The sequence below is a fragment of the Staurois parvus genome, unplaced genomic scaffold (genome assembly GCF_062004578.1).
Source record: "Staurois parvus isolate SC_StPar_1 unplaced genomic scaffold, SC_StPar_1.0 ptg000196l, whole genome shotgun sequence".
Classification (NCBI taxonomy): Eukaryota; Metazoa; Chordata; class Amphibia; order Anura; family Ranidae; genus Staurois; species Staurois parvus.
The window spans coordinates 1,623,608-1,637,748 of NW_028317992.1; the positions used below are offsets into that span (position 1 = coordinate 1,623,608).

The window sequence follows — 14,141 nt, forward strand, 5'->3', positions numbered from 1 at the left end:
GACTCCGCTACCAGATCTTCGTACACCAATGTATGTCTACCAGATTCTGATTGTAATTTGGTAATAATCACCTTATTCACTTGAAGTATGATTTTTACCAACAAGTTCTCTATAGTATTTTTCAAACAAAGACCAGCATCTCTTTTGGGGCAGGGAATGGTGCTAGTGGTCCATGAACAGAATAAAGTATAGTTAATGGCACTATGTGAAAGGATAAAATAAATATATGAAGTACTTAGGGTTTTTTTTTTTTTTATGAATGGCTGCACGACTTAATCTCACTGATGCAGCTCTGGTAAGCTGAGGTCAGAGCTCAATTTTTATAACCTTGGAAGCTCCAACACAACATTCCTGTACTGGGGTTCGAGGAAAGGTTACTCCAAGTGTCTGGTGAGCCTGCAGTACAGGTGTAGGAATCCCATTACGCTCCAATGAACAGGAACCCGACACAGCCAACCACCTGAGACTAACGATTTTTTTTCCTATCACCTCTCATTGTCAAAGTATCAGATTGTGCTGAGAAACAGAAACAGTCCAATAAAAATACGGTTTGTCAAAATCTTCAGGGTGATGGTATGGGGGAGCTGGAGGCACCACCGGTTAAAGCCGGCAATTCTGGGAACAAATGACCTCACGAGATGATTAAACCACAGAACCTAGAAGGTCATTATATGAGTCCAGACGCACAGGATGAGGTGACGTGGTAAAGGTTACTGCCTATATTTTACAAGAATGGAAAGATAACTCACCACGGGGACCAGACTTAATGGCAAAGAATAAAGCGCGATGATTCGTACAGCTTGAAAAGTGCACAGGAAGGGTGCTTTTTGGCTCAAAGAAAAAAAAAAAAAAAAGCTATTGGATACACCAGCTATTCGGGGCAAGTCACCATTGATAACTCAGAGAAAAGTATTATTGGTGCCAAATTTGTGCAGCAACCAGTTCAGTAGTATCACAAAAAAAAAAAAAAAAGGACCGGTGAAATTCATTTCTTGGAATTTATTAAGGGAGTAGAAAAAATAAGGCACTTGGTTCTGCTGCCTACAGGAGATTGTAAAAATCAATATTAGGAGTAGATTGTAAGCTCGAAAGAGCAGGGCCCTCGATCCCCTCATGTTTTGCATTGCAACTGTTGGCGCTTTATAAATACTGTATAATAATAATAATAATAATCATAAGAGCAGAGGACTGTGACTTACAGAAGTACAGCCAAGTCACCTCTTTCTGCTCAGAGCGGCTGTTAGAACTCAGTGATCAGGTCTTTTAATAAACGCCAAGAAAAAGATTTGACAGTAAGTCAAAAAATTATGTTTTCTTAATTGTTCATTAAGGGACAGAGCAAAAGTTATTCTGAGACACTGGAATGTGTATATGTATTCCAACTGAGGGGTGGGCAACATAAACAAAACACCAACAGGCGCGAGAGAGAGAGAGAGAGAGAGAGAGAGAGAGAGAGGGGGGGGGGCGAGAAAGAAAGAGAGAGAGGGGACGAGAAAGAAAGAGAGAGAGAGAGGGGACGAGAAAGAAAGAGAGAAAGAGAGAGGACGAGAAAGAAAGAGAAAGAGAGAGGATGCGAGAAAGAGAGAGGGGGGGGCGAGAAAGAGAGGGGGGGGGCGAGAAAGAGAGAGGGGGGGCGAGAAAGAGAGAGAGGGGGCGAGAAAGAGAGAGGGGGCGAGAAAGAGAGAGGGGGCGAGAAAGAGAGAGAGGGGGGACGAGAAAGAGAGAGAGGGGGCGAGAAAGAGAGAGAGGGGGCGAGAAAGAGAGAGAGAGAGAGAGAGAGGGGACGAGAAAGAGAGAGAGGGGGGGCAAGAAAGAGGGGACGAGAAAGAGAGAGAGGGGTGACGAGAAAGAGAGGGGGGGACGAGAAAGAGAGAGAGAGGGGGGACGAGAAAGAGAGAGGGGGGGACGAGAAAGAGAGAGAGGGGGGGACGAGAAAGAGAGAGAGGGGGGGACGAGAAAGAGAGAGAGGGGGGGACGAGAAAGAGAGAGGGCACGAGAAAGAGAGAGGGCACGAGAAAGAGAGAGAGGGGGGGGCAAGAAAGAGAGAGAGGGGGGGCAAGAAAGAGAGAGGGGGGGCAAGAAAGAGAGAGAGGGGGGGCAAGAAAGAGAGAGAGGGGGGTGAGAGAGAGGACGAGAAAGAGAGAAAGAGGGGAAGAGAGAGAGGACGAGAAAGAGGGGACGAGAAAGAGGGGACGAGAAAGAGGGGACGAGAAAGAGGGGACGAGAAAGAGGGGACGAGAAAGAGAGAGGGCACGAGAAAGAGGGGACAAAAAAGAGAGGGCACGAGAAAGAGAGAGAAAGAGGGGACGAGAAAGAGAGGGGGCACGAGAAAGAGAGAGGGGGGCAAGAAAGAGAGAGAGGGGGGCGAGAGAGGGGACGAGAAAGAGAGAGAGAAAGAGAGAGAAAGAGGGGGCGAGAAAGAGGGGACGAGAAAGAGAGAGAAAGAGGGGACGAGAAAGAGAGAGAAAGAGAGAGGGCACGAGAAAGAGAGAGGGCACGAGAAAGAGAGAGGGCACGAGAAACAGAGAGAGGGGAGAAAGAGAGAGAGAGAGGACGAGAAAGAGAGAGAGAGAGGACGAGAAAGAGAGAGAGAGAGGACGAGAAAGAGAGAGAGAGAGGACGAGAAAGAGAGAGAGAGAGGACGAGAAAGAGAGAGAGAGAGGACGAGAAAGAGAGAGAGAGAGGACGAGAAAGAGAGAGAGAGAGGACGAGAAAGAGAGAGGACGAGAAAGAGAGAGGACGAGAAAGAGAGAGGACGAGAAAGAGAGAGGGCGAGAAAGAGAGAGGACGAGAAACAGGAGAAAGAGAGAGGACGAGAAAAAGAGAGAGAGAGAGAGAGAGGACGAGAGAGAGAGATCAGTGCTGCTGCTCTGGGACACAGCGTTCAATCAAGATCGAGCTCCGGAATATATTTAGAGGGCACTGATCATGGAAAGTTTTTTTTTATATCTTAAATCCTTTACAACCGCTTGAAACGTAATGGAATATTATTGGTATGTGCTCTTAAAACTGCTGACAGGGTTACTTTAAGTGGTCTCTAAAAAAAAACTTTAGATCAGCCGTTTAGATAGATGGCAAGAATGTATATCCTTTTTGAGGTAGTAGAACCAACATGGCGGCACTCCTGATGATGTCATGATGACGCGACACATTGGGCGGAGCTAACTGTGTCACTTCCAGTTTGTATGAATCCGCATGTATAGTGCATCGGCATCCCGGAACACCGATTTTAAAGTGCCCATATATGGCATACCTGTAAGTGCAATTTTTATATGGTTTTAATCAAAATAAACAGTATAACGCTATGAAAGCTTCCCTTTGATTATTCCTATTGCATATCTCTGTGGTGGTGGAGAAGTGGAAACCTTTTTTTCACCGAGAGGATCTTATCACATTATTGGATAATCCATTACAGTTGCTCACAGGAGGAACGCATCTGAACAAGCACCTTTGACCCACCTAATTGTAGGGGGTCAATATTTTGCGGTGAGTGCAGTTCTGGAAGGGGAGCACGAGCAGCAGCGCGGATCACTAGCTATACGTTATTGGCACTGGTTTTATCACCAAGTCACCAATTACTTATAGGATGTGGAAGGTGTCTTGCAGTACGGGACACCGTTTACTCTATAAAGAACGAACTGGTCTAACCTATTTTATATTAGTTTTGATATATTGATTTTCATATATGGACATTTATGCACGTTGTGATAGGGGGAGGTGCATTGTAGCACCTGTCACAGACCCCAATTATTTAACTTCAAATTATTTTAATATTTATTTATTGTTGATGGGTTCACCAAAACACATCAACTGATGAGGGAGGTGTGTTATTGCACGCCTACTATTTTTCATTGTGAATGTTTTATGATTTATTCACCACAGTTGTAAACAGGTGGGGATTTTTTTTCCACTTATACAGGTGAAACTCGAAAAATTAGAATATCGTGCAAAAGTTTATTTCAGTAATGCAACTTAAAAGGTGAAACTAATATATGAGATAGAATCATTACATGCAAAGCAAGATAGTTCAAGCCGTGATTTGTCATAATTATGATGATTATGGCTTACAGCTCATGAAAACCCCAAATCCACAATCTCAGAAAATGAGAATATTGTAAAAAGGTGCAATATTCTCGGCTCAAAGTGTCCCACTCTAATCAGATAATTAAGCCATAACACCTGCAAAGGGTTCCTGAGCCTTTAAATGGTCTCAGTCTGGTTCAGTAGGAATCACAATCATGGGAAAGACTGCTGACCTGACAGTTGTGCAGAAAACCATCATTGACACCCTCCATAAGGAGGGAAAGCCTCAAAAGGTAATTGCAAAAGAAGTTGGATGTTCCCAAAGTGCTGTATCAAAGTACATTAATAGAAAGTTATGTGGAAGGGAAAAGTGTGGAAGAAAAAAGGTGCACAAGCAGCAGGGATGACCGCAGCCTGGAGAGGATTGTCAGGAAAAGGCCATTCAAAAGTGTTGGGGACTTTCACGAGGAGTGGACTGAGGCTGGAGTCAGTGCATCAAGAGCCACCAAACACAGACGGATCCTGGACATGGGCTTCAAATGTCGTATTCCTCTTGTCAAGCCGATCCTGAACAACAAACAATGTCAGAAGTGTCTTACCTGGGCTAAAGAAAAACAGACCTGGTCTGTTGCTCAGTGGTCCAAAGTCCTCTTTTCTGAGAGCAACGTTTGCATCTCATTTGGAAACCAAGGACCCAGAGTATGGAGGAAGAATGGAGAGGCCAAGGACCCAGAGTATGGAGGAAGAATGGAGAGGCACACACTGCAAGATGCTTGAAGTCCAGTGTGAAGTTTCCACAGTCTGTGTTGAGGGGAGCCATGTCATCCGCTGGTGTTGGTCCACTGTGCTTCATTAAGTCCAGGGTCAACGCAGCCGTCTACCAGGAGATTTTGGAGCACTTCATGCTTCTCTCCGCAGATGAGCTTTATGGGGATGCTGACTTCATTTTCCAGCAGGACTTGGCACCTGCCCTCACTGCCAAAAGTACCAAAACCTGGTTCAATGACTGTGGGATTACTGTGCTTGATTGGCCAGCAAACTCGCCTGACCTGAGCCCCATAGAAAATCTATGGGGCATTGCCAAGAGAAAGATGAGAGACATGAGACCTAACAATGCAGAAGAGCTGAAGGCCGCCCTTGAAGCATCCTGGTCTTCCATAACACCTCAGCAGTGCCACAGGCTGATAGCGTCCATGCCACGCCGCATTGAGGCAGTAATTGCTGCAAAAGGGGCCCAGATCAAGTACTGAGTACATATGCATGTCTACTTTTCAGAGGTCTGATATTGTTCTATGTACAATCCTTGTTTTATTGATTGCATGTACTATTCTAATTTTCTGAGGATTGTGGATTTAGGGTTTTCATGAGCTGTAAGCCATAATCATCACAATGATGACAAATCACGGCTTGAACTTTCTTGCTTTGCATGTAATGAGTCTCATATATTAGTTTCACCTTTTAAGTTGCATTACTGAAATAAATTAAATTTTGCACAATATTCTAATTTTTCGAGTTTCACATGTACACTTCCCCAGCAATAGGGAGGTGTTCACAACACACTTGGAAAACTTTTTTCACTATGATTTTATAAAAAAAGAACAGGATTGGCAGCACAGCATTCATTTTGTTTCAGTAGAACCAACGGTGCAAGCCGTACACAAACCAATATGGCCACCAATAAGTTAAAGTAATTTTGAATTGGCAACTGTGGATTTTACAGCTAAACCTTTTCTCCTGATGGACAGCAGGTGAAAAACGGCACCTTAAAAGGATATCCCTTAGGGTGTGAAATACCTGAGCTATGTTTTTGTTGAGAAGGTATACTCCGTAGTCAAACTGCAGCTTTTCACCTCCTTTTGGATACAAAGGAAACCTGGAAAACCAAAACAGAGGAAGTGGTGCAAAAGTTAAGAATCTGAAATAAGTATATTTTAGGCAAACATTTCAAATAGGAGGCTATAACTATAGGGGCAGATAACCCACAAAATACAGTAAATGGCTAAAAGTTCATAGAAACCATCACATATACAGGAGCTTGTTGGATATCCAATTTACAAACCATGGGAGTGAATATGGAGTTGCCCTACTTTGAGGCAATAATAGGCTCCGTTCTTCTTAGAAGGCTTTCCACAAGTTGGAACGCATCTGTGAGAATTTGTGCCCATTCAACCAAAAGAGCATTTGTAAAATCAGGTACTGATGTTGAAACAAGAAGACTTGGCTCACAATTGGTATTCCAATACATTTCAAAGATGATCGTTAGGGTGAAAAAACATTCAGTTCTACACCAAACTGCTCAAACCATAACCATGCTATTTCTATAATAGATAACTTACACTTTAGTGAAAAAAAAGAAAAAAAAAAAAAAGTACTGAGGTTTCTTTATGAAAGTGGTCAAGCCCTTCTAGATACAAAAAAATATTTACTAGGGCTCTTTAAAGTAATCCTGTTACCAGATACTGAAGAGCAGGTCACTGGATGTGCACTGTAAGATATGTGGGAGATCCCAAAAGGTAGCTGCATTCAGTGTCTGGCCATAGTTCAGTAGTTGCAAGGTGACCACAGGTACACTTTAACAAATCCCCATGGTTTCCCCATTTACTGCATATCAGAAACTAAAATCTCATTTCATTTTATGGCTCTAGGTCAGTTATTAGCCTCATGTTACCTGCACAGTATAAATGGCACGGTTTAAATGCTTTTAGGTTTTCGTAACCTAGTTAGACTTTTACTGTGACGTTAAACTGCAAAGGATCTATGCTTCATAAACTGCCCGTTATACTTCGGCAGGGTTATAGGAATCAGAGCATCTCTATACTGATGCCAAGAGGTTTATAAAAGGGTCCTATGTGGAGGCCCCTCTCTGAAGGAGACCTCTCCTATACGTTCACAAAGAAGAAAACTTGTACTGTGCTCTCAGCCACCTGCCATTCAAAACGGGCTTGGAAACCTAACAACTGCTTGCAAGAAAAGTTTTTAACAACTCTCAGCTGGATTTAATTGTGCATGAAACATGTGGCTTAAATCCTACATTTCTGCTAATCAGTAATTTGCCCGTCCACCAGCAAATTATATAATTTTTTTTTTTGTGATAATTCATTCAAGGCAAGAAGAGGCAAAACAGAAAAACACATGAATGTGAACAGTGTGGAATATCAAAAAGATGATGAATGTAGCTTATTGTTAGCATAGTTAGGGAGATGGGTGCAGCCAAATTGTTTAAGGTAAAGAAGAGTTTTTGAAAAAGCTCTGGATTCTTTATATTTTTTTTTATAATTGTTTTTAGAATAGGTTTTTATTGGGTTAAAGCATACAATGATGGAAAAGGTACCCACAATGGACAATCAAACGCACATCGCAATGTTACATAAAGATTTTGGTTGTTGCTATACAATATTCTGCTAAATCAAACCAATAAAATGTCACTGTCATGAGTGGAGACCTCAGAAAAGTTAGGAAAGCCCAAGGAGAGGAGAGAAAGGGAATACAAAAAAGGATATGAATAGAGAGGTTAGGGGTGGGCACAGCAGACCCCGAGACACGGTTCTTAATGGCACTCAGGTAGAACTTTGATCTAGAAGCCTGTATGCAGAGTCCAGGTAAGGATAAATTATTAAAGGGTGAAAAGCTTACAATGTGAAAGGGTAACACCGCACACCTAGCCCGACTACAGCATAGAAGAGATGAAGATATTAAATGGTCTCAGCCAGCGCTGCTCCACAACCCATGCCCCCCCCCCTTCTCCGTCACATAGAACTCCAGGCAAAAACTTTTTTACATGTCCTTTTTGCTGATTTACTACCTTTACCAAAAATGTAATCAATCTTATTAACTCGGGAATTGATGGATTCAAAAATGATCTGGCTATTTCAAATGCTTTCCTGTTTGTAAGACCGGTGCCTGCTATGCCTCCTATTCCATTCCCCCAACCACCGATCTTGGCACATCCCATCTGTAATTATTTTCTCCAGCAAGCAGTGCTGTAATTCCTTCCCTGCTTGCTGCAGTGGGCGGATTGGAACTCACAGACTCCTGGTCTATACCGCCCATGGAGGTGGGGGTCCTAAAAATGACAGGATGCTCTTCCAGGAGTGGACCGATAGTGCTGGGTGGCTGACGCATACATGTCATACTGGGGCAGTATTTTGGGATACACATGTCCTGTCCTAGGCTCTGTGTTTGGAGAGGGAAGGATGTTCTGTGCAGGGACCGGCCAGTGATGTGTGATGCAGAGGGGAAGTTTCTGGGTGGAGGGCAGAGTTATTATACAGGGACTGACATATACAGTAAGGGCTGTTCAATCATAGCGCAGGGGGCAGGCTCGACTCGGGGACAGGCTGGGCATGACTTGGCATGCAACAGCCACTTTAAGCCCAGGGATCAGACACCTCCCCTGCCACTTAGACCTTGCCATTTCACCCTGCCAGGCACAGCTGTTCCTGAGGCTGCAGTAGGGATGGGGAGCCCTGTTATCCGGGGAGAGGTTGGGAATACTCCGCTCTGAAGGACAGCCACTGAGAGCTCAGTAAGAACTTCTCCAGGGCCCCAGTCTGCGGACCCCACATCTCGGTGACGGGACATATGTAGAAGACTACAGAGAAAGAACTATTATTATTATTATACAGTATTTATAAAGCGCCAATAGTTCGCTCAGCGCTGTACATTACAAAGGGGGACAGAACATGTGACAGAACAATACCAATACAATGCAAAACATGAGGGGATTGAGGGCCCTGCTCTTTGGAGCTTACAATCTAGGAGGGAGGGGATGGTGGCACAGGAGGAGATAGCTGTGGGGGATGGAGTGGTAGGAAGAGTGGAGGAGGTCGGCAACTCAGCAGGGGGTGGGATAGGCTTCCCTGAAGTGATGGGTTTTCAGGGTGCACCTAAAGGAGAGGAGAGTAGGTGATAATCTGATGGGTTGGGGCAGGGAGTTCCAGAGGATGGGTGACACCCTGGAGAAGTCCTGGAGGCGGGCATGGGAGGAGGAGACCAGGGAACTAGAGAGAAGGAGGTCTTGTGAGGAGCGGAGAGTGCGTGTTGGGTGGTACTTGGATATTAGGTCAGTGATGTAGTTCGGGGCAGTATGGGGGACAGCTTTGTACGTCAGTGTTAGGATTTTGAATTTGATCCGTTCTGCAATCGGAAGCCAGTAGAGGGATTGGCAGAGGGGGGTGACGGAAACAGAGCGGTTGGAAAGGTAAATGAGTCTGGCAGCCGTATTCAGGATGGACTGAAGCGGGGATAGCCAGCGGCGAGGCAGGCCAGTGAGGAGGGAGTTGCAGTAGTCGAGTCGTGATATGATGGAGTGGATGAGCTGTTTAGTGGTTTCTGGGGTTAGGAACGTGCGGATTTTGGCGATGTTGCGGAGGTGGAGTCTGCATGAGTTTGTTAAAGATTGGACTTGGGGCTGGAAGGATAGGTACAACCAAAGTAACCAAAATAATATATTAATATTATTATTATAATACAGGATTTATATAGTGCCAACAGTTTGCTCAGCACTTTACAATATAACGGGAGACAATACAGCAACAATACAGTTCAATACAAGAGGGATTTGAGGGCCCTGCTCCTTGGAGCTTACAATCTAGGAGGGAAACATTTTGCACACTCATGCTTTACATTTATAAGATTGTCACCTGTCCTGCTGTGTGGTGCTGAGCAGTGTGGCTAGAGAATGAGGGGGCATAATTCATGTTGAAGCGGGCACAAAGTACATAATTAACATGTACAGGCCTAGCGTACCTGCCCACGTTCATGGCAATTCCCTGTGGTTGATGGGAACTGTAGTTTCCGTTTACTTTAGAGAGTGAAGAGAAGATATGATGCAATCCCGGCTGTTACACCTCCTCCTTGGCAGAGCAAAGGTTATCTCTTGAATTTTCAGGATGTTGTTACTGTAATTCAATTAGACTGTTCTCTTCAATGGTAAGGAATTTCACAAATCTATTAACTATTTAATGTTGTGTGTTTCGAATAAGTGATTTTTTTTTTTTTATGCCTATCCCGGACTTATCCTTTAAAACTGAACTCCAAGTATGATCTTTATTGCATACTGACATTGGTCCAGTGTGGCACAATGTAAGTATGACTCTCTTATACCCGAGGCGCCCCTGAGGTATCTGAAAATAACTGTAGTAAATCAGAGCTACTATTGTAATAGCCACAATCTTCCAGGTCCTGGTCAAGTTCTATGTGAACAGCTGCCCACACACGGAGTCACTTGCTTTGCACCGCCATTCACAGAACACCTAGTATAGTTTTTAATAAATACAAGGCATTCTCTGGTTAGATGAGGTGGAGAAGAGGGTAGTGATGCCATGATATCCAACCTCATCCAAAAATTGAGTAAGACCTTTCTGAGCAAAGGTGGCCTGCAGATAGCTCCAGTCCAGGTGGCCCATATGCCTTTTTGGCGTTTATTGAGAATATGCATAGAGAGAGAACCTGCTGAACTTTACATTGCCTGGCTTATTTTATTGATGATTCCCTATACAATCACAAAGGTTTTACCAGAAAACTTCAGGTTGCAATGCTGGATCCCCAAAACTTTTTGTTAAAGTTATTGTTCTTGGCTACATGACAATTTTTAAAACCACTTCAAATACTTCACAATTACCTATCATCTCAAAATCAATATCAGCTGTTCACATTTCCAGTCATGTTCTTGAGAAAATCAAAATCTGCCTTGACACATATGACACCATAGTCATTGGATTAGGTGATTAAGTTGCCCGTGGAGGCATAAATGCTGCGGCAGGCAGGTCCTGAAGAAGTCATGAGTGATATGAAAACATTATTACATGTCCAGTTGGATGTGAATAACTATTGTAAGCTGCTTTAAACAGGAAATACATCATTACCTTCAATCTTGTGCAGTTATACAGACTACTTTTCTGTTATGAAATTGCTTACTCTGATTTTACTGCACACTGTGAGCTTCTCACAGTGTGTGTCAAAAGCTCCAGGATCATATATAGCTCTCTCCTCCCCATCCTTAATGTCTCAGTCTCACTCATTTTATTTGCTTGATTTCAATTCTTTCAGTAATGGAGGCTCAGTATCATATGTGGGTGCTACCTAGGGCAGTCTGCAAGCCCATGGAGCGTCAACGACTCCAGACTGACACCCACCAATCACGGTATTCTAATATTTGCATAACGTCTTCAGTATATTGCTTACTTCAGGGCTGAGAGCTCTTGAGACTGAGCCAGAATGCTGTGAGGTTTCAGAAGCAATGTCCAGCACCTGAAGCAAAGCGACCCAATGTCATAATGAAGTCTAAAAAAGTTATGTAATAAAACCAGAAAGGTCTTATTTAAAAATGTAATTAGCATGTTAATGAGAAGGAACAAAGAAACCGGGAAGGGCAAAATATAAGTGGATACAATATTGTTAAATGCCTAAACATCTAAGTCTACATATTATTTTGGATTTGTGGCCAGTCCGTAGCTCCTTAAATGACACAAGAAAAAAAAAAAATAGAAAAACATTTCTTACATTTATCAAACACTTTTTGCCATAGAGAATTTAAATGTAGATGAAAATTCTAAATCTCAATTACATTTTGTAATTGCCCATTTATGCCAATTCAAACATTCTGGAGAGATGTCAAATGCAAGTCACATTGGCTCACTTGGATATTTGTAAAGAAAAAAAAAGGCTTCAAGCAAGAGCCAAGTATAATATGATAGCTTTAATAAAAACACGGGGCTTTGAAGACAGTCTATACACATAAAGCCATTTTCAGAATAATTAATCATTTTTGGGAAAGATTTTTCTCTTTTGATGAAATGCACATGCTTGATTAAAGCTCAGCTAACAAAAGAAAAAGACTAAATCTGCACATACTGCAAGCCATCAAACACAATAGAAGAATGATTAGATTTTATACTAACGTTCTCCAGTCCTATAGAAATGTTCTGTAATGAGGCACAGGGAGATTCTATACAAATGTTAGTCCTGCCACCAAGAAAAGGTCTCTTTGCTTAAAGCTCATCCATCCCCACCAATAAAGTTTACCTTACCCTCCCCACCCCCTCCCCTATCTGCATTTACATTTGGGGAAAAACTGAATTAAAAGCTTCCTAATCCATGCTCACATGGCACGCCAAGCTCCACAGTCTTATTTCTTCACACTGCAAAGTGGAAGGGACCTTCTTCAGGAGCCCACATCGCTACCTGGCAACATGGACACTTACCAATGGTTAACCATTTGCCGCTCGGCCTATAGCCATTTGGTGGCCGCAGAAATGCATTACCTTTCCGGAGTGTACGTCATTTGGCTTCCTCCCGCACATGCGCAGTTCGCGCGGCCGCACAGCGGCGCGATCTGTCACCGGCTGTATACCTGGGACACGGCCGATGACAGATCTGAGTACCTGCCCCTGTTGCCGGTACCATGTGACCTGCTGTGACCAATCACAGCAGGTCACATGACAGTTGTATACAATGGATGGCTTCATTCATGCCATCCATTGTATATAGTGTCTAGCTGTGAATGGTCACAGCTAATCACATGTACATGTCATGTGATTAGCTGTGGCCAAATCACAGCTAAGCACAAAAAAAAAAAAAAACAAACCTGAATGAATCGATGTCATTCAGGTAAATGCTTGCTTATAGCGAAGTAATTATTTGCTATAAGCAAATTGTGTAGAAAAAAAAAATACCGATCACTTCCCCAAAGTAGTACAATGTTACTATGGTAACATTGTACTACTTTGGTCATAGTGAAATATGAAAAAAAAAAAAAAATCTTAAAAAAAATAAAAAAAAAATGTAATAAAAAATAATAATAATAAAAAAAATATATATATATTTTTTTTTTTTCATACTGTCACCAGTCAGTGTCCCTGTTCACCGCCATGCAAGTTATATGATGATGCTGTACTGCACTGGTGACAGTATGTAAAAAAAAAAAATAGTGAAAATAATTTTTTTAATTTACCAAAAAATTGTGACAAAAAAAATACAACTTCAAAAAACTCGCCATGCCTCTTATGAAGTACGTCGGACTGTCTACTTTACAAAAAGGTGTCATTTGGGGGATATCTGTACTGTTCTGACATTCTTGGACCTCAAGAAATTAGATTGGCTGTCAGTACTTCAGGATTGATCAATATTCAGATCTATACCATAGTTTGTGAACTCTATAACTTTCCTACAAACTAAATAATACATCTTAATTTGGGTTATTTTCACCAAAGACATGTAGCAGAATACATCTCGGCCTAAATTTATGAAAAACAATTATTTATTTGTAAACTTTTATAACAGAAACAAAGAAAAACGTGTGTTTTTTTCAAAATGTTTGGTCTTTTTTTGTTAATTTAGCAAAAAATAAAAACCCCAGCGGTGATTAAATACCACCAAAAGAAAGCTCTAGTTGAGTGAAGAAAATGATAAAATTTTAGTTTGGATACAGTGTTGTATGACCGCACAATTGTCATTCAAAGTGTGAGAGCGCTGAAACCTGAAAAATGGCCTGAGCAGGAAGGTGTAAAATTGCCCGGTATTGAAGTGGTTAAACACAAAACTAAGCACTATCCCTGCACTACCTACCCACAAATAGAACTCAAAATAATTTCTACAGTGACAATATTCATAAGCCCAGGACAGCTTACACTATTATGTGCTACCTCCCCACAACTGTCTAAATATTACTATACAATTGTGCAATGTTCCATCGCAAATCCTCATATGAAAAAAATCTCTGCCCACCTGATGTGTTGCATCCACAGGGTTTATCAAAGGTCCACTTTATGAGAGTAACATTGTACAAAGTCTTTTGAGGTATTTTGATGAATTATATCATGATTTTCAATTTTATTTGAAGTGGTTATCTAATTTTATATGAAGGTTTGCCAAGGATAGCTGAACAATTATATATTGATCATGCTTCCCAATGGTTGTCCATCAAAGAGGCCTCCCAGGTTCTGAATACCCCAGGTGCAATTTTTTTCTGAATACCTCAGGTGCAAGGATAAAGTTAACCTTTTTCCAAAAAAAAAAAAAAAAATTCACTTTTTTTGAAGGTAAAAAAAAAAGGGCATTTATTATTTTTTGTTTCTAGCAGCTCTAAAGCATTGCACCAGCGATCAGCAGATCACTCG

The 14,141-nt window shown here is 42.2% G+C and overlaps 1 protein-coding gene across 1 annotated transcript in view; it reads right to left on the reverse strand.

Moving 5' to 3' along the window:
* The window catches only part of UVRAG (UV radiation resistance associated), a 191,576-nt gene that overhangs the window by 40,169 nt on the left and 137,266 nt on the right, over window positions 1-14,141 (reverse strand). The window contains exon 13 of the mRNA XM_089677986.1: window positions 5,818-5,896. Within this exon, the coding sequence (XP_089534112.1) occupies window positions 5,818-5,896 (79 nt within the window). The remainder of the gene's footprint in view (window positions 1-5,817; window positions 5,897-14,141) is intronic.